Source organism: Brienomyrus brachyistius, chromosome 9 (assembly GCF_023856365.1).
Source record: "Brienomyrus brachyistius isolate T26 chromosome 9, BBRACH_0.4, whole genome shotgun sequence".
Taxonomy (NCBI): domain Eukaryota; kingdom Metazoa; phylum Chordata; class Actinopteri; order Osteoglossiformes; family Mormyridae; genus Brienomyrus; species Brienomyrus brachyistius.
In genome coordinates this window covers 4734938-4756283 of record NC_064541.1, presented here as the reverse complement: position 1 = coordinate 4756283, position 21346 = coordinate 4734938, and the positions used below count along the sequence as shown (strand labels likewise).

The 21346-nt window shown below is 38.2% G+C and overlaps 2 protein-coding genes across 2 annotated transcripts; both read right to left on the bottom strand.

The window, feature by feature from the left end:
- Positions 1–312: 312 nt before the first annotated feature.
- On the bottom strand, positions 313–3260 carry LOC125748307 (uncharacterized). The gene is made up of 2 exons (XM_049024295.1): positions 1935–3260; positions 313–1660 (listed from the first exon to the last, which is right to left on the bottom strand). Exons 1-2 carry the CDS (start codon positions 3205–3207, stop codon positions 1275–1277), a joined length of 1659 nt encoding a protein of 552 aa, XP_048880252.1. The 5' UTR covers positions 3208–3260; the 3' UTR covers positions 313–1274.
- Positions 3233–9585, bottom strand: LOC125748846 (uncharacterized). The gene is made up of 12 exons (XM_049025501.1): positions 9500–9585; positions 9250–9364; positions 8703–8819; positions 8315–8395; positions 7769–7885; positions 7381–7461; positions 6834–6950; positions 6299–6415; positions 5192–5323; positions 5044–5112; positions 3287–3912; positions 3233–3251 (listed from the first exon to the last, which is right to left on the bottom strand). Exons 1-12 carry the CDS (start codon positions 9529–9531, stop codon positions 3233–3235), a joined length of 1623 nt encoding a protein of 540 aa, XP_048881458.1. The 5' UTR covers positions 9532–9585.
- Between the last annotated feature and the right edge of the window lie 11761 nt (positions 9586–21346).

Here is a 21346-nt window from a genome sequence, read left to right as displayed (position 1 = left end):
AGATCGCGCACTCTCCGCTTATATAGCGCTCCCGTACGGAGCCTAACTGGCTGCTCTTCGATTAACTACGCCCGGGAGGCGTGACACTTAGCATCTACAACATCTTTTAAAAGAGGACATATTGTGGTTAAACTAGGTAACAAGACTTTATTGATTAAAGTCTGACGTGTTTATTTGGTATAGTTTTCACTTTTAGCTCAGTTCATTTTTTCGTTAGTTTCCATCATCCTTTCACTTTTATATTATGGTAATATAACTGGTCCCAAACAAGTCCAGTGCGTACACACACACACAAACACACACACACACATACACACATACACACACACACACACACACACACACACACACACACACACACACACACACACATACACACACACACACACACACACACATACACACACACACACACACACACACACACATACGCGCATAGATCACTTTTGGGGACCTATGTCAGAACACCCTCACTTTGGGGACAAGGTTTTCCCAGTGCTTTGGAACCAAAATTATTGCTAAACATGGCTAATACGCATGCCGTATACACGCCCATCAGTTGAAATTTCCAAAAAAATCCTGTTTTAAAAGTATGAAAAAAACCCTTGCAAATGAGGTCATGTATTTTTTAGGTGAATTTTGAGGACATGGCGACACACACACACAAACTCCAGTTCAGCACTAATTTGAGGACATTTTCCCCAAATGAGGACAGAAAAGAAGTTGTCAAGAAGAACTTACAATAAAATGTAATTCTCATTGTTTACAATTTGAAAAAAGCATCTAATGCGTTTTATGATTTTTAGGAACAGTTTGTAAGTTGTTTGCTATTTATAACACGGTCGGGAAACATGAATTTATAGAGCTGATCAGGAAAATAAAGTGTTAATGTGCAATGGAAATATTGCAGAAAATAAGCAGTCTATTATTATCCATCCTTACAAATGGATAAATAGGGACAAAAACTTGTGACTAACAAGAACTTTTATTTATTGTTTTTTCCATCCTATATGTACATATGTAGGTATACATATATACACACAGGTATAAATTGGCATCTTTCATTAAACAAGACATAAGAATATACATTTCAAAATCATAAACAGTCATAACTTTTTTTAAAACTTAAAAAAATAGCTGCTGTTTGAAATATAAAGACGTGAGGGCTGAGTGAAAATATGAAGCTTCGTATAGCTCTCAACTCTACTGTTCTAAAAAAAATAAGACTGTATTATTATTTTTCAACCTTAACATAAACTCTTTTGTTCTTTGAATTACATCATACCTTTTCTCTTTAATGCTGTTATTCTATTTTTTATGTAGAATTTAACCCCAGTCCATGTTCTGCTTTTAAGAACTTCAGGTTCTGCATTGAGACACTGAAGACACTCTTTCTTTCCAGGAACTCTACAAATTCTGATAAAGTTCATCATATGTCTCTCAACAGCTTTTACTTCCTCAACATTCCATGTTCGCTTGGATGATGCTTTGCCGCCACCACGACCAACATCCACACCTTCACTGTGAGACTGAGTAGAGTCAACAGACAAATTCTGTACATCACAAGATCTATAATCTTCAGACAGACCATCATTCTGTTTGTCAGGTTCCTCTTCCTCAGAACTAGATGAGTCATCAATGGTTCTTGGGTCGATTTTTTCTTTGGGAAACAGGAAAATATTATCTGATGAATATTTTGAATTATAATCACAAACATTTCAGAAGCATATTAATAATTTATAATATAATAATTAATAATTTAAACTGATTTCTGAATATACTTATTTAAAGATACATTTAATAACAGAAAAATATTATCTGATGAATATTTCTAATTATAAACACAAACATTTAATAAACTTTTCTAAATAGATCTCTAAAAAGATTTATGACTATACAGTCATTTAAAGAAACATTAAACAATACTAGCATACCATCTAGGTTGATTTCAATTTCATCCAATTTTTTCCCTTTGAAATCTGAAAGAGTTCCTTCTTCCATTGCCATTAACACTTTGCTCATTTTTGCCAGTTGAAGTGTTCCTTCAGGCAAGCGGTAATATTCTCTGTGGACACGGATGTCATGGCCCAAAAAGTCAGCCAACTGGTCTGCTTCATTTTCTTCAAGATTTAAAACTTTGGACATCGTGGCAATGTGTTTGCGAAGTTTAGTGGATGACAATGCTTCCGGTTGTTTAGCACCACATTCTTTGGCAAACTGCTGTATGCAGTCCCTGCCACGGTATGCAGAAAGTGCCCCCGGTCGAGCAAACAAAAAAGGGTTTTCTGTTGGAACACCACATTGTTCTCTGAACTCCATCAGGAGCTCCATGGAATGAACCATGGAAGGTTTTAAAAGAACAGGAACCTTCCTACCTCGCTTGCCCCTAATCTCAAGACGCATAAAGTGTTGACACAGTTTTCTTTCAAAGTCCGACATGCAGATGGCAAGATCATCATGAAGTTCTTTTTTGTTTCTTGATGCAAAGATGGACATGTGCATTTTTGAGACCTCACCCTCTCTTCTCCGGTTAAAAAGGATGACCTGCGTGAGGGTAACCTTGGTTAGTCCAGTGTAGCTGTCTCGTGAAGGACAAATCTTAAGTAGCCTAAGCATTTCTTCTTGCTTTTTTTCCAGGTGTGAGTGCAACAGTTTCACATCTTGAGTAAAGGGCAGCAGCTGAGGTGTGTTCCACTTTGCTTCCCTTAGTGTAGTTAAGGCACAGCTAGATATGCACTCACTCCACTTAGCTTGATGTACTTGAAGGTAACGACGAACAGATTTTGCTAGATCATTATCTCCAACAATTGTGGCATTGCTCTCAACAATGCTCGCAATTTTCTTAAGAGAATGACCAAGTTTCATAGCCAGTGATGGAATTTGGTATGAATGTGTTTCTTCATTGTAGCCAGCTACTACTTTCACAGCTTTAACCACATGAGGGAAGTTGGACGGAATAACAAAATCTTCCATGTTGCGCAGTGGTGTGCACTTTCGTGCTTCCTGCAGAAGTCTACCGATCTCTCTAAGTTTCTGCCTTATGTAATCATGCTTGCCCTTGTCTGATCCTATTTTATTGAAGAAATGCTGTCCTAACTGAAGGATACATCTATCACTCCTAACTATGGCAGAAATTTCATTATATGCCATGTTGCAAAGCACATCCTTGAAGCTCTGGCTAACATCTAGACCTACTGGTGTAGACATTGCACATAATGATCGTACATATTTTTTACCACCTTCCGATGGATCTGGATTTGGATTTTGTGGACAGATTGTAATATGCTTCCAAACGGTACCCTTAGAGTACAGACCTTGACAGTGAAGGCAATGTATGTAATCTTTAGCTTTTCTGGTCTTTGTGGGACGATAACAAGCCACCATGTTTCCTGATCCTCCTCTAACAGTATCTACATTATGAGTGAAATTTCCACGTTTCCTCAGAATGCTAAGTTGGATGTGACGTTCTCTGGAATTCTTCGAAAATTGTAAAGCTTTTGCAACTTCTTTCTCATCACTATGGGCAGATTCTAAATGTCTTGCTATTTTTGAATATGGTTTTCCACAAAATAAGCAGTACTGCTTCTTGGTGTATTTCCCCTGTACACTTTGAGATGATGGCACACTGATGGAGTTACAAGCAAAAACACTTTCTTCACTATGTGGGAAATCCTGGGTTAACAATTGAGAAGACTTTCTGGTCTTAGTAGGCTCATTGTGAATCTGTTGTTTTCGTCTTGATAATTCTGGAAATCTTTGGCTGGTTTGGGTTTTCTTGACATCGGGAGATAGAGAAATACTTTGGTTGGACTCATCAGAGGAGCTTCCGTCGCTATCTGGCACATAGTCTACATCACTATAGTCAGTGTATTCAGAAACATCTGATGAACTGTAAGTGTTCATCACAGTCTCCTGCAAAAGAAATAAGAATTAAATGGTTAATGCTTCAAATTACATGAGGCTAATTACAATTACACCACCTTAAGCTTAAAATCAGAAAACTACCAATTTTGTATTTTGTTGACTGTTCCAAGCAGGGAAAACTGATTTAAAATGCAAAAAAATCCAACTAGCTGGCTTTATTTTAAATACTCTAGAAATAAAATAAACATTTCAAACTTTATGTTGGGCTATTTTAAACTGAGTATCTGTAATCTTAACTTTATCATGTAAACTGAAAACAACTAAAAAGTGTGAAGTATTTCAAATTTTACAGATTTTCAGAAACTGCAGGTAGAGGAAAATGAAAGTGAACCAAAAGCCAGTGTTTAAAATGTCATCACTTCAAATTACAAAACTGTTGAAGGGATGGGAATAACCAGCGCTCATTCATATATACAGTGTAAGTAACCACTCTATATAATCAGCATAGGTACTCAGCCTTACAGTAAGAAGTAATTACCGTAGAGCCTCCAGAAAGATACAACAGAGAATATAGAACACACTAGATAAAATATGTCAAAATAATGTTAGGAATTTAACTGCAAATGTCAGAGAATTTATTTTTAAAATTTCATAGATTAAGGATTTACCATCCTAATTATGTCTGTGGTCATTACTCTGATATTTTTAAAATATAAAATGAGCAAAACTATTGTGTGTAAATGACAAATAATCATAATCAAAGAATACAGTATATTATTTGTAAAAACTAGTATAACCTGACACTGACAATGCCAATAACAATAATTGTCCAGCATGCAGCAAAACTATGTTCTAAATTAGTTAGCAATGAAAACCCATTATTATTATTATTATTATTATTATTATTATTAATCTGATTACACTTTATACTTTTGACATCGTTGGAGAGTCCTCAATCTGTGAACTCGTTTCAGAGATGCTTCCTTTACTGTTACTCTAAAAGCAGAAAATATTCAATGCACATTATGAACATACTTTTAGACCCTAAATGAATTTATTTGGAATTTTCATGTTATAGACCTATGCATATATACTTTTATTTACTTTATATAAGGCTGACATTTTTACCAATGCAAAAACAGTGTAAAATGTCTACTGGAATGAGTCCTTAGAACATACCTCCACCTGATCAGCTGATAGGTGACCAAATTCATCAGAGGCAGAAGGTAATCCAGATCCAGATTCAAGCTTACGTAAGGAGAAAAGAAATTAACCTACAGCACCTAATATTCAAAAAAATAAATAAAATTAAACGTGTTCTTTTTACCTTTTCATTAATCTGACTAACTTTACACAATAGCAAGGTCCGTTCTTTTTCAAGTCTCCTTCGTTCATTGTCTTCCATCACATAGTGTTCTAGACATTTGTTATGGTGCCTTTTCAGTTTCTGTAATCGTGCCTACAATGACAAAAGCAGAAAAAAATATGTAAACAGATTTCACACACGGAAATACCAAAACAAATACCTCTAAATTTCAAGATAAAACTGGGGACATGAGAAAACATGGCTAATTTTTATTTTTCCGGTAGGCTGATTCGATCTTCTATTTTCAAAACTTCTCACTCATTTTACACAACAGTAATACCTAACAATAGCTTTTCCTCTTCTTTGCCTAAAATATGCAAACAACTATGCTAAGAATTAAAATTAGTGTGAGATGACAATAGTGCCATTTGACACACCCCAAGTTGCACAGGTCTTCAACCATTAGAATAAGAAGCCTTTTAGTGTTATTACACACAATGATTACATGTTCATTACACCATGCGTTTCTGAAACGACTAAATAAAAAAGTTAACTTGTTACTAAGACCTTAGTACTAATGTTTAACAAAGTGTGGTAATACAATTAATATGGTAACAATACAGAATTTTTAAGCAACAAATGCCAATAATATAAACATTGCACAGAGAATTACAAGCAATGTAAAATACTGCACATAGAGCAGATATTTGCACTTGGCTGTAATTATTACACAGAGAGAATTATTGCAAACCCAGCGAAGAGGTGTGGGTTGGGGAGAATGTATTATATGATAACTGACACATCAAAGAAAAGCTTATATTAATCCATATCATCAGCATGATACCACACAAGCAACTAATCAAGCAGAACTAGTTAGCAAGTCTTTGCTTTGCTTATACAGTACAGTAAACAGTATAAGACTAATTCTGAGAAGAACACAGTCAAGTATTGCATAAAAGAAACTCATACAGTACATTCTCCAAAAAACAAACTGGGATTCAAGAAATTAAACTATGTTCAGAGAATTTGCACACTCAAGATAGTGAAAAATAAGGACCCTCACACTTGACAAATTCCAAAATGGGGACATAAGTCCGAAGTATATCCGATCTAAAACAGATATATTACCATAGACGACTTCCGTTTTCTCTCCGCAGTCATAACTTCACCAAAACTGTCACTAGTCTGGGTCATTTGTTTGTCCATTAGCGACTTATTTTTTTTGGCATGCGAGTCATCCATTGCCTATAAAGGAAAAAAAAACAGTAAAAGAATGACTATATCAGAAAGAAAGATACAAAATTCCAGTGTTAACAATTCAATACAACAATCCAGGACTGCATACTGCCTATATTCTTTACTGGAATTAAGCCATCAAGAATTTTAAAACACAAATTTTACACAGAGATGACAAACAGGGATTAATTGCCCACGATTGATAAAATTATACTTTGAGACAAGGAACAGAAACACACATGGGTCACTGATGTATAGAGGAGACACTGATAAATTAGGATTAAATTGTGCACCTTATTAAATATGATGGAACAGGATGCTCATATTATTCATGCTGGACAATGTGTTAAGTGTTTGTGTTAATCATTAATTATTAAGTGGTCTTGCCTGTCATTCACAGATATCCAAAGTAAAACAGATATATTACCACAGAGGTCTTCCGTTTTCTCTCCGCAGTCATAACTTCACCAAAACTGTCACTAGCCTGGGTCATTTGTTTGTCCATTAGCGACTTATTTTTTTTGGCATGCGAGTCATCCATTGCCTATAAAGGAAAAAAAAACAGTAAAAGAATGACTATATCAGAAAGAAATATACAAAATTCCAGTGTTAACAATTCAATACAACAATCCAGGACTGCATACTGCCTATATTCTTTACTGGAATTAAGCCAGCAAGAATTGTAAAACACAAATTTTACACAGAGATGACAAACAGGGATTAACTGCCCACGATTGATAAAATTATACTTTGAGACAAGCAACAGAAACACACATGGGTCACTGATGTATAGAGGAGACACTGATAAATTAGGATTAAAGTGTGCACCTTATTGAATATGATGGAACAGGATGCTCATATTATCCATGCTGGATAATGTGTTAAGTGTTTGTGTTAATCATTAATTATTAAGTGGTTTTACCAAATACTAAGGAACATTCCAAATATACAGCTGAACAAAATGTTATATTCACCTCTATGTAGCCAGACTCCAACTGGGGTATCTGGCTGTCATTCTGGACACTTTTCTCTTTTGGTGGGGATGATACAGCCACCTTTAAAGCAGCATTACTGTATTTTAATTTATAGCTATTTAGAACAAAACATAGTAAAATAAATTTGTTCCTATGCAACCTACAATCATTGTGTGTGAGCAAAATAAGGACCCTCGTACACTTGACAAATTCCAAAATGGGGACATATAAAATCTCTACGTCTCCTCTGAGTGTCCAGACCAATCACTGTGTGTTATGTCCTCATTTTGAACAATTCCGTCACACCAATATCAACTCAATCTATATAACTATACAGTGTAATCTTGCCTGTCATTCACAGATATCCAAAGTAAAACAGATATATTACCACAGAGGTCTTCCGTTTTCTCTCCGCAGTCATAACTTCACCAAAACTGTCACTAGCCTGGGTCATTTGTTTGTCCATTAGCGACTTATTTTTTTTGGCATGCGAGTCATCCATTGCCTATAAAGGAAAAAAAACAGTAAAAGAATGACTATATCAGAAAGAAATATACAAAATTCCAGTGTTAACAATTCAATACAACAATCCAGGACTGCATACTGCCTATATTCTTTACTGGAATTAAGCCATCAAGAATTTTAAAACACAAATTTTACACAGAGATGACAAACAGGGATTAATTGCCCACGATTGATAAAATTATACTTCGAGACAAGGAACAGAAACACACATGGGTCACTGATGTATAGAGGAGACACTGATAAATTAGGATTAAAGTGTGCACCTTATTGAATACGATGGAACAGGATGCTCATATTATCCATGCTGGATAATGTGTTAAGTGTTTGTGTTAATCATTAATTATTAAGTGGTTTTACCAAATACTAAGGAACATTCCAAATATACAGCTGAACAAAATGTTATATTCACCTCTATGTAGCCAGACTCCAACTGGGGTATCTGGCTGTCATTCTGGACACTTTTCTCTTTTGGTGGGGATGATACAGCCACCTTTAAAGCAGCATTACTGTATTTTAATTTATAGCTATTTAGAACAAAACATAGTAAAATAAATTTGTTCCTATGCAACCTACAATCATTGTGTGTGAGCAAAATAAGGACCCTCGTACACTTGACAAATTCCAAAATGGGGACATATAAAATCTCTACGTCTCCTCTGAGTGTCCAGACCAATCACTGTGTGTTATGTCCTCATTTTGAACAATTCCGTCACACCAATATCAACTCAATCTATATAACTATACAGTGTAATCTTGCCTGTCATTCACAGATATCCAAAGTAAAACAGATATATTACCACAGAGGTCTTCCGTTTTCTCTCCGCAGTCATAACTTCACCAAAACTGTCACTAGCCTGGGTCATTTGTTTGTCCATTAGCGACTTATTTTTTTTGGCATGCGAGTCATCCATTGCCTATAAAGGAAAAAAAAACAGTAAAAGAATGACTATATCAGAAAGAAATATACAAAATTCCAGTGTTAACAATTCAATACAACAATCCAGGACTGCATACTGCCTATATTCTTTACTGGAATTAAGCCAGCAAGAATTTTAAAACACAAATTTTACACAGAGATGACAAACAGGGATTAACTGCCCACGATTGATAAAATTATACTTTGAGACAAGCAACAGAAACACACATGGGTCACTGATGTATAGAGGAGACACTGATAAATTAGGATTAAAGTGTGCACCTTATTGAATATGATGGAACAGGATGCTCATATTATCCATGCTGGATAATGTGTTAAGTGTTTGTGTTAATCATTAATTATTAAGTGGTTTTACCAAATACTAAGGAACATTCCAAATATACAGCTGAACAAAATGTTATATTCACCTCTATGTAGCCAGACTCCAACTGGGGTATCTGGCTGTCATTCTGGACACTTTTCTCTTTTGGTGGGGATGATACAGCCACCTTTAAAGCAGCATTACTGTATTTTAATTTAGAGCTATTTAGAACAAAACAGTAAAATGAATTTGTTCCTATGCAACCCATTATCACACTGTGAGCAACTCTTGCAAACAGTAATATATGAAATGTTGTAAAAATGCCAAAATAAGCAAAAAAGAGGAAACCTAAATACCTGTCTTCTCCAAGGCCAATCTGAATCTCCATAATTATAATTAATCTCTTCTCCTGACAAAATGTCTCTAACAGCAAAGAGACAAAGATGTGGACTTCCTTCAACATCTACTACTTTCATTCGACAGTTTGGATTCCTGTGCTCATCATTGACAAGCCTCCCTAAAGACTTGTCCTCTTGAGATGCGTCTATACTGTGTAGAAGACAAAATACGGTGACTCACCTGAACCAAAAATCAGCAAAAGTATTTTAACACTTTTAAAATTGTCAAGTTCCTGCTTACCACCAGTTCTTCCCTTTCCATTGGAAATCATAGAGAAAAACACTTTTAGCCTCACTATATCCATTCTTTCGTTTAAAACTCTCTTTCTCCGACAACAGTTCACCCCTATATTCTACTACAAAATCTCCTTTGCAAATGTCCACCGTGCTGAACACTCCTCTTCCTACAAGAAAACAATAATTCATCGATAAATGCAGTCTAAACAGACACAATATTACACATCCCAAGAATATTACATAAGCAGTCCACATTTGTGATACATACCTTTATAAACATTAATATAACGCTCTTCAATCACAGCCTTATCAGACTTTAATCTGATATGCAACTTGACATCCTGCAATGGATGACATCTTTTTCTCCTAATGGAGTTCATTCTGTAACAATGCAGATTACAGTTATCACTTAAATTATATTCATAAAAAACAAATATAATTCCATTATTTAATAGAAACATTAATTGTCACTCAATTAAACTCAAAATATTGTGCAGGACATGGTTTCCAGGGCTGGGCAATATAGTTGAAAAACAAAATTTTGATATCTTCGGTCACTGTATCGATATTCAGTGTATTTAAATATTTTTTAAATATCTCTAAAATACTTTTGAAAAGTTAGGATAGAAAGTCAGAATGAATTTTTTTTTTGATGAATGGTTTTATTTATTCAAAGTAGTGTTTCCTAACTGAAAAACATAAAAATGCATCTCTGCTGAACATCGCATGCGCACCACGGAACATTAATTACTACCTGCGCCATCATTGCGTTACTTATTCTTGCACTGCCTGCTCTGTTTGTCGTGCCATTTTAGAGCAAATCATATTGTGTATATTTACAATTAATAAATAAAATCGATATGACGATACACTATCAAGCCAAATCGTATGTAAAAAGTTATCGAATATAAGATAAAAATTCGATATATCGCCCAGTCCCGTTTTCCAAGACTAAAAATAATGGGAAACACCTTCATAATGTTATAGATTATATATAATTATGTTTCCCATTATTTTATATATATATACAGTATATAAGCGAGCAGCTCACGTACATGGACCGAGTGTTTCAAATTGGCTACGTCATGTGCTACATATCCAGTATCTCATTTACACTTCATAATTTAAAGATAAGTTAATAAGAATAGCATAATTATGATATACTCTTTAAAACAGGTGTGTGCCTATAGTCTGTTCAAATTCTTATTTTTAAGACATTTAAAGAACTACAATTGTTACGCTTCTAATTCCCATACATTTTACTTACTTACTAAGTTAATGCGGAAATTATTTCCAAAATGTATATTATTTTCGGTAAAAAAAAATTAAAAATTCTAATGTAGATAAGAAATGGAACAACTTTACCTGTTGGCGCGAAATCCTTCCTCCGATGTTTCCCCGCGAAAGTGACGTCTTTCCAAATTATAGCCGCAAAATCCACTTAGTCCACTTGTTAACTGCGCAGTGTGACATAAATATTCCTCCGCGCTTGTTATTGCACATGTAATATATATGACGGCCGAAAGAACTATTTAAAATTATAGGACTTCCACTTAAAACAGGTAGTATTATAAACATTTATTTTGCTTTCAGAATGTTTAGTACGCATAATACATGCTAGCGTTATATATAGTGGCTTGATACATGGAATTAGCATATTAATATTAGCCATATATTGCTCATTATTTTATAATATATCAGAATGTAGTTTGCCAAGCACGCTACATGTTAGCGGTTCTAGCAACCTGATGTATGGAATTAGCATAGTCGTATTTGTTATATAGTGCTCCTTATTTTTCAATGTATGACAATATTTGCCACGCATACTTACTATGTATGCGTGGTGACCTGTTACATGGAATTATTAGAGTCATATTTGCTATATGTTGCTTTTAATTTTCTGTTTTATCTGAATGTGGTTTGCTAAGAAGACTACATGGTAGTGATTGCTAACATTACAAATAAGTATAAATCGGCGTAGGTAAATTTGCTAATACTGTTCCTTATTTTTGTACTTTATCAGAATGTTTATGGTTGGCATGCTACAGTTATATTAAACTGTTATATTTATTGATGTACTTTTACTGCGTGATAGAAATAATATTACCAGGGCATGCTAGCAATGTGTAAATATGCTGTATATATTTACGTTATGCTAAATATTAGCCTAAAGCTTCCTCCAGTACAAAAGTAAAATTTCATTGGTTTAGATCATCCAATCAAAAAAGTAGATTTTCATTGGTTTGTTTGGATCACCTGATCAAAATGTGTGCGTAGAGTAAGGAAGTGCAGTTCACATGAATTCCTGTTGGGGCGCTGCGTTTTACACACTCTGGGGGGGAGGCACACACACTTTTGGTACACAAATCAGGTCTTTGTCATTTTTCGGGACACGTGAAATTTTTTGGCCAGTGATGTTTTTTAGCATACTGAACATGATAGTATAGCTAAACAAATGAGGACGTGGTTTTTGGTCCCCATTTGCCAAGAGGTCCCCAGTTAACTGGTGTGTATTCAGGAAAATGTCCTTAAATGTGACCTATGCGAGTACACACACACATATACACACACACACACACATACACACACAGACACACATACACACACACACAGACATACACACACACACACACACACACACACACAGACACACACACAGACATACACACACACACACACAGACATACACACACACACACACACACAAACACACACACACACTGATACTGTAAATTAATGTAGAATAAGCCCAGATTTTAACCTACATGTTTTCCTCAAATGCTTATTCAGTGGAGATTGTAATGTAGCAAACAGACAATTTCATGGCTTTAATAATGAGTGTATTTAGCAACTATAATGGCAAAAGATATCACAAAGCTCTCTGTATTACAGTTTTTGTCCATTGCTTGAACACATTTTGCAAAACTTGGCTCATGGTGCCAAAACTCTACACACAAGGAAGTAAGGAAAAACACTGGGAAATAAACCATTCACATCTATGCCAAATACAAACTCTGCCATCAAAACTGAACAATCCTTTGTCAAAACCTCACTTTGATGACTAAATGATGCCCACTTCCACATGTCAATACACTCTCATATCAGCGGCAACACACTAGTCTACTTTATATAAAACACTGCAGTCTTTCACTTTTACTGTTTTTATTCAGTTACAATTCCAAATGTTTCACATAATTCCAAAAATAAAATACTGAAATCAAAATACTGCAATTACATTACAGTAGTGAAATTTATATGACAGGAAATTCAGTTAAAGCAAAAATAAAACAAACTGAACTTCACACAAAAGAAGTTACATGTATGGATCCTGCTGTCTGTCGGGGTCGGGCCACAGGACCTCGTCCACATCGCAAGCAATATTTTCTCTGGCTAAAAATCGGGGAAAAAATCCCCTTGTGTGTCTAATCCATCCCTGAATTGACCTGATTTCAATATCCCCGCAGGCCTGTTCCATTGCTTGTAAAAGTGGCATTCGGGCGTGGGGTTGGCGGTCATATACGCGCCATCTCCATGCTGAAAAAAACTCCTCTATAGGATTCAAAAATGGGGAGTAAGGGGGCAAGTACACCACTTCAAATCCTTCATGATTAGTAAACCAGTCTTGGACCAGAGCAGCCCGGTGGAAACTAACATTGTAACAGTACATGTACGTAACATATACATGTAAGATGAGACAGTACTGTAAATACTCAAGCTACATTACTGTAGTAGAGGAATTGAAGACATACCTGTTTTCCTGTCGGAATGTCCTTATGATGGATGCGACCGTGAAACGGCTAAGATTGGGGTGGACTCTCTGTCCAGCTTCCCTCATAGTCAGACCATGGTTTATGACATGGTCCACCAAAGTTGCCCTAATGTCATCAGAAATGATGGTCCTTGCACTGCCTCTTCGTCCACGTCCTCCTCTTCCTCTGCCTCTAGCTCTCCCTCCCTCCATGCTGGCAAGTTCTCCAAAATGGCTTAGCTAAGGCCTTTTTGTAGCTGACTGATTGGTGTTCAGTTTTGTTAGTATATGTTTTCAGGTGTGTGTCTAATTGTTTTCAATGACAGACTGTGTTTTGTATTTTGAATAGATGTGTTTTCCCAATGGTACTGCGAGATTTCATTTTTGAACAAAGTGTCTTGTGTATGAAATAGTGTGTTGTGAGCAGGAGCAAGTGTGTTGTAGACAGGAGCTAGTGTTTTGCAGAATTGCAACCAGAGTGCAAAGCAGCACTTTTGTTTAAGGTATGGTTACACTTTGTTTAAGGAACAGCCACAACAACTTCAAGTTGGGTTCCTTTGGTTTTAGCATCTGTCAATAGTGTTTAAGCAATTGGTAAAAACTGTAATGGTATTTTAATAACCATTAATAGACAACACATACGGTGGAGTTTTGCCTATTCTGGTGGTCCATCATCCAGAATAGTGCCTGTGTGTTTTCCCTTCAGGTGCTTGTGTATAGCGCCAGTGCTGTGTGGTTTGCCATCGAAACTTTACACAGTGTAAAACCATCTTTTTGTTAAAATAATTAAAAATAACTTGAAATTAAAAATTACATTATTTTAATACGTAAACTGATATGTCGATTTAAAATATTGATGTTGACAGATTTTCAGTGGCAGCCCTAGTTGACATTATTTATTTCATCCTATTCCGTACCCAATAGCATCTACATGTCATACTGCTGACACTTTTAAGTGAATATATTTTATGTGTGTATTTATGTCATGTGACAGGATTTGCGCTGGTAATGCGGGTGAACGCGCGGGCAGAGCAGCGGGCAAGGAGCAGGCAAGCAGGCGAAGTACGGGGAAAATGGGGATTTATTCAAGGGAAAGAGCAGGGCAGGACGGAACACTGGTACTGACATTAACAAACATCAATGACGGACAAGAAACTAAGGCAAGACATGGACTAAATAGCCAAGACAGAGCAAAACAACAGGGTGCAGCTGGGTACGATCGGGGAAGCACACGTGGATAATCAGGGGGGCGTGGCACACACGAGGGTCGTACGAGCCGGACGTGACATCATGTTTATGTACATTTTCATTTCTGCTACCTGATACTTGTATGTATTATCAATTAAGGCATCAGTCTTGGATTAAACACAAGTACAGATTTCATTGTATTTTGGTACATCCTGTACTTAATGACAATAAATCTTGAACCAGTTAGAATGACCTTTGTTCAGCTGTCTTAGGTGAACCCCATGATGTCCTGTAATAAAGCTGTTCAAAATAAAGGTTGTGATGAGATATTCCTCTTGTTTCTCCTTTTTATGCATAAAAACAGTCAGGAAGGAATCTGAATATCTGCTTGATTACTTTTGCCATTGTTAATTTTTACAGTCTTCATAACTACATCAGCAACATCGTTTAATTTCACTGTTTGTACGTAGGAGCTGCACAGTGGTTAGGCCTGTTGCCTGACACATCTGGGAGGAAGGTTCAAGTCACGTCTGTGGATCTTGCATGTTCTCCAGGTGTCATGGGGTTTCTTCTGTTTCCCCCTAACAGTCCAAAAATATGCCAAGATTAATTGGAGCTGCCAAATTGCCCATGTCTGAGTGGTGTGTGTGCCCTGTAACAGGTTGGCATCCCATCCTGCGTTATTCCCTGCTTTGTGCCCATATCATCCAGCATAGGCTCCAGACCCCCTGTGACCCTGCACAGGAAGTTCACCATCCCTGGCCAGTTCTGTGGAAGTTAACAACACTTTAGTCAAACAACAGACTAACCAAGTCTCAAGCTTCAAAAAGGGAGCTGCTCATTACCTGAAGAGAAGAGGAACATAAGAAGTAGACTATAGCTCAGCTGACAACGTATATCACTCCCATTCCTTGCTGATGATGGGAGGTTACTGAGACGAAGTGAGAGAACTATATAGAAAGTCAGTTGGCTCCTGCTGACACCCAACAGTGTGACACAAAACGAGTGGCATTGCAGACCTCACTGCTAAATATGGAAAGAGGAGAAATATTTATGTAAATAAAATGTAGAGCATCTATAATAAAAGCACAGCTATTAGGTGCTAATGATCCAGTTCACACCCAAGATGCCTAAGCTTGCTCAGGTCATTCCTGTGATGTAACATGGACCGGCAGGTGCAATGTACTCACTGTGTGCAGTATGAACAAGATGGTTCCACACAGACAGGTGACCCCATAGAAGCGCATCTCCAGGTTAACAAAATCCTTCACTCAGACACTTATGCTCAAATGCTGTTCATAGACTTCAGTTCAGCTTTCAACACAATCATTCCACAGCAGCTGACTAAGAAACTGAGCCTGCTGGGCCTGATCACCTCTCTTTGAAATCGGATCCTGCACTTCCTTACAGAGAGACCTCAGTCAGTGCGGATCGGGAGCAGCACTTCCAGCACCAGCACACTGGGCACTGGAGCCCCCCACTGCTGTTAACTCCGATGACTCACAACTGAGCAGTAATGCACATTTTGAATCACATCATCAACATCAGGCTGATGACAAGACTGTGGGTCTCGTCAATAAAAACGATGACTTAGCATATAAAGAGGAAGTGCGATGACTATCGGACTGCTGCAGAGCCAACAACCTGTCTCTGAATGTTGACCAAAGAGATGGTTTTTGACTTTAGAAGAACACAAAACAGAGAGTGACCACTCTCTGCTGCACATTGATGGCTCATCTGTGGAGATCGTAGAGAGTACCAGATTCCTTGTTGTCCATCTGGCGGAGAATCTCACCAGGTCCTTCAACATCAGCTCCATAGTAAGGAAAGCACAGCAGCACCTCTACTCTCCACGGAAGCTCAGAAAAGCCCATCTCCCATCCTCACACTCTATCGGGGAACTGTTGAAAGCACCCTGAGCAGCTGCATCACGGTCTGCTTTGGGAACTGTGTCGCCTCAGATCGCAAGTCCCTACAACAGATAGTGATGGCAGTTGAGAAGATCACTGGAGTATCTCTCCCCTCCATCACGGATATTCACACCACACACTGCATCCGCAAAGCCACCACCATTGTGGATGAACCCACCCACCCCTCACATCATCGTTTCGCCCTCCTGCCTTCTGGAAATAGGTACCGGAGCATCCGAGCTTTCACAGCCAGACTCAAACAGCTTTATCCCCAATGCCGTCAGACTACTGAACTCTCAGGGACTAATCTGATACCACACACACATACACTCATTAACACACTTTATTATTTAACCACTATTTTTTATCTTATTGTAGCCATGTTTACAGTTACTTTTATTTATTTTTATTGCTACCTCATTGCACAACCAAACTGCACCTTATCAGTATTGGGTTTACTGTGCTGTTTGTGCTCGTTGGTGTCAGTTGTCCTCCCTTTTTGCACTGTCCTGCAATGTTTGCACAGTTTTTGCTCATTATGCACCATACAGTATGTTGCTAGGTTGGTATGTGTTAGTCTTCTGTTAATTTAAGTAGCACCTTGGTCCGAGGGAAACAGTTTCTTTTGTAACTGTATTATACTCAACTGTGTAAAGTTAAAAATAACATTAAAGACCTACTTGACTTGACATTTACTGGTAACAGGTGCTAAAGTGAAATGACTTGCTTCTGGGAAAGAACTCCAGCTGAAATTCTCTACAACAATTATGGGAGAAATATGGGAAGGACGCGGCGTCAGACCTGCCCCAGTGGGACGAATGTGGTTTTCCTAGAAACGGCAGCTTCAGTCCCAATCAGATAAGCCAGATGCGTTTGAAATTAGATGAACGGGATCAGACTGGTTGCTCAGGGACTAATGTGGTAGAACTAAAACAGAGACAAATTTTACGGTGTTTCAATTGTGGGAAAATGAGACAAAGCAGGCAGAGCAGATGCGGGTGGCAAAGAAGCAAGAGATAAGGAATGCAGAGAATGTGGATGAGGGTGAGACTCCTGTGAAAACTGTGTATTGAAAATTAGGGCCACAGTATTGTCATCCATCCTGTCAGGGTATGTGGAAATACACTGAGGGTAAATGGCCTAATGCAAGAAGTGTCTTAATCCTATAACATGCAGCTGATTCAGGCTGTGGGGGACAGTGTGGGACTGCACTCTTCTGGCTGGGACCTCGAATAAATGAATGAATGTTACATTTATACAGCCCTTTTCTAAGATACACAAAGAGCTTTACACAAGCACTGGGGAGCCACTTCAACCCAAACGTGAGGCAGCAGGAGAGGGGGCCCAGGCAGAGAGAACAGCCAACAAGAGGGGTGCTTCCACAGACAGGACGGGGGCCCCGGCAGACCAACGCTGACGACTCCTGGGACCAAGTCAACAGAGCAGCTGTTGTCATTGTGACTCACCCTCATACATCCATCCATCCATTGTCCAAACCTCTTATCCTACTGGGTCGCGGGGGGTCTGGAGCCTATCCTGGAAGGATATGTGCACGAGGCAGGGAACAACCCAGGACGGAGGGGCCAGCCCATCGCAAGGCACATTCACACACCATTCACACACACATACACTCCTATGGCCAATTTAGCAAGAGAGAACATGCAAACTCCACACACATGTGACCCAGGCGGAGACTTGAACCTGAGTCCCAGTGGTGGGAGGTAACAGTGCTAATCACTGCACCACCAAGCAGCCCCACCCTCATACATGATTTCTGATTTTTGATTTTAATCCCCTTTTCTTTTTTTGGCAACATATAAAGTGCTGTGAATGTCACTGTCTAATTGTCACATCATCCTCCAGTTGTCCCTTGTCACCCTGGATGCACATTGAGTGTTTGGTAAATATTTTTTCTTGTAGTGTTCCTGATTTTTTCCTGTGTTTTAATTTGCAATTCTCAAATTTCATGACTGGCATCCGTGGGGACGATTAATTAAACCTGCTAACTCTGCACTTCAATTTCAAACTGTTGGTAACATGTGTACATATTTTTGTCTGATCTTTTCACCACCAGGTGGCGATATAGCAACTCCAGAGTTATTGATGGCTAGAACAAAAAAAAACACAGTAACACAGAGGTGTAGCTAAAAATTCTGGGCCCCTGACAGAAGGTCACCTTGCGCCCCTCTATCGAATTTTACATACTGGGAGAGAGATTTGTTGAGCCGTCTTCCAATCAAATCCAATCCAGCTTTATTTGAAAAGCACTTTAAACAACCTTATGGACCAAAGTGCTGCACAGAGGAATAAATAAAAACATTCGTACACTTAAAAATGAAGTAAAAGAAATTTAATGAAAACCAAAACATTAAATGTGAGTAAAAGGCCATTAATAAAATTTTAAAAAATCAATTAATAAATAAAAGGCTAAGATTAAAACAAAATTTACTATTAAAATTAACATCTCACAACGTGTCAAAGGTGAAGGAGAAGAGATTAGAAGAGATTTAAAAACGGACAGAGAAGAGGCCTCTCTAATGTGAAAAGGCAAGTCATTCCACATTTTAGGAGCTGCGACTGCAAAAGCTCGATCCCCTCTAAGCTCACGCTGAGTCTTAGGAACCGTCAGGAACAGCTGATCAGCTGACCTGAGAGAGCGGGTGGGGGTGTAAGGGTGAAGCAGCTCACAGAGGTCAGGTGGAGCAAGACCCTTGAGGGCTTTAAAAGCAAATAACATAATTTTAAAATGAATCCTAAAATGTACGGGCAGCCAGTGGAGTGAGGCTAAAATGGGGGAGACATGCTCATATTTCCATGTGCGGCAGCATTTTGAACCTTCTGGAGGTGAACAATAGTGGAGCCTCTAACCCCAACATAGAGGGCGTTACAGTGGTCCAAACTAGTACCGACAAAAGAGTGGATTACTGTCTCAAAGTGCTGCCTAGAAAGAATTGGCTTTATTTTGGCCAACTGCCTCAATTGTAAAAAACTTGACTTGACAACTGACCTTATCTGAGTGTCAAACTTAAGGTTGGTGTCGACTTTAACCCCTAGGTGTGTGATGACTGGTTTACAATATTGTTCCAAGGAACCTAAAATTACAGTGGAGGTCAGAGGAGTGGAGTTACCAAAAACCAACACTTCTGTCCATTACCTCCCCACTTTCTTGTTAGTTACAATATTTGTTCTGCAATACTGTACTGCTTTGGAGCCTCTTGATATTAAGGTGAATAACACAGTGAAAAAAGGGACAGATGCATTGACAGCAGTTGTGGCCACACTTTGGACTGGGAGTGTAAGAGCAAAGGTTAACTGAATCCACTATGTTCTGTCCTGTAAATTTTTATTAAACAACACATGACACACATACGAGTCCTGTTTTAACTTTCAGGGCTGATGGTCTGCAGCCTGGCTTGTGATCTACAGTGCAGCGCAGGTGCAGTCACTGTGCTGAGCCCGGCGTTATAGTAATGATGCAGCCTTTCACACTGACCAGTGAGAAATAACCTTGAAAATGACTGTGTTCTTTGTGGTTCTCTTTTTTTCTTACCACCAAGCAACAGACTAAACATATTTTCTACAGAAATCAGAAATGTCATGCAGTAATCAGAGGTTAGACAGCAAGAATGACTTTTGTATTTTTATCTTTTGTCATTCTTTTATCCAGCGACTACTACTTCTCGTCGGGCTCTGGAGAGGGTGGGACCTGTCCCAGGAAGCACAGAGCACAGGCCTGCATGGGATGCCATTCCACACAAACAAACACAATTAAGATGCTCAGATTTTCCTCACTGTGTGATTTTGACTGAAAGATGAACTAAGCACAGTCTTGTGTGTATAAAAATGCGTAGATTCATTTAACTTTAACAATGAGATTCAGCAACATGACCTTATAGTGTTAATGACCGGTATCTTACTGGTATTAACTGAATTATGCAAAATTCTATATTATTCTGTATTATTACACCCAAATTGTTTATACTGACTAAATGTAATTACTGACATCCTGTACATACTGCTTTGAATTTAAAATGTTAGTAGACAAATTCATGCTGTCAATAACATCTCACTTGCTCACCCCCTTTTAGATAAAAATACCCTTTGTGGTTTTTCTAGTGAAGCAGAGGGTCTGAGCTGAGGACCTGACGGTTGTGTGGTTTTCGCTCACTGAGACGAGAGACACAAACACCCTGCTCTCAGTCGGTCAGTCTTCCTGTAAAATGCAGAGGTGAGACTGCTAGTGGAAAATTACTGACTGCAGCGTCAACAACACATTTAGACAGCAGCACAAACAAAATGTTCCACAAATGCAGGACATCTGTATGCTTACAGCACACATCAGACACCCTGACCCTCAGCACTGAGCTCCTCCAGGCTCTGTGCTCTCCCCCTTCTCTTCAGTCTCTACACAAATCACTGCTGCTCCAGTGAAGATCCTGAATTTTGCAGGTGATACTACTACGTTTGCCATCATAACTGAAGGCGATGAGTCTGCCTACAGACTGGAAGTCGTACAGCTGACTATCCAGTTCTGAACTCACATTATCCCAAATGTCCACATGCTTAGACTCCTCTCATCATCAGGGAGGATGACCCTTGGCACTGTAGAGTAGATGGATGAGAGCAGGCTGATAACAAGGCTATCATCAATTTTATGTGACACCTCTCACCCCCCCAGCAGACTATGGAGGCCCGGGGCAGCTCCTTCAGTAAGAGACTCAG

Excerpts from the sequence above, each read along its gene's own strand:
- LOC125748307 (XM_049024295.1), bottom strand. The coding sequence starts at position 3,207 with ATGTCTACACCAGTAGGTCTAGATGTTAGCCAGAGCTTCAAGGATGTG. Across the intron at positions 1,661-1,934 it reads AATTGAAATCAACCTAGATG|AAAAAATCGACCCAAGAACC; the intron begins GTATGCTAGTAT and ends TGTTTCCCAAAG.
- LOC125748846 (XM_049025501.1), bottom strand. The coding sequence starts at position 9,531 with ATGGAGATTCAGATTGGCCTTGGAGAAGACAG. Across the intron at positions 7,886-8,314 it reads TGGAGTCTGGCTACATAGAG|GCAATGGATGACTCGCATGC; the intron begins GTGAATATAACA and ends TTTCCTTTATAG. Across the intron at positions 5,324-6,298 it reads GAAAACGGAAGTCGTCTATG|GCACGATTACAGAAACTGAA; the intron begins GTAATATATCTG and ends TTGTCATTGTAG.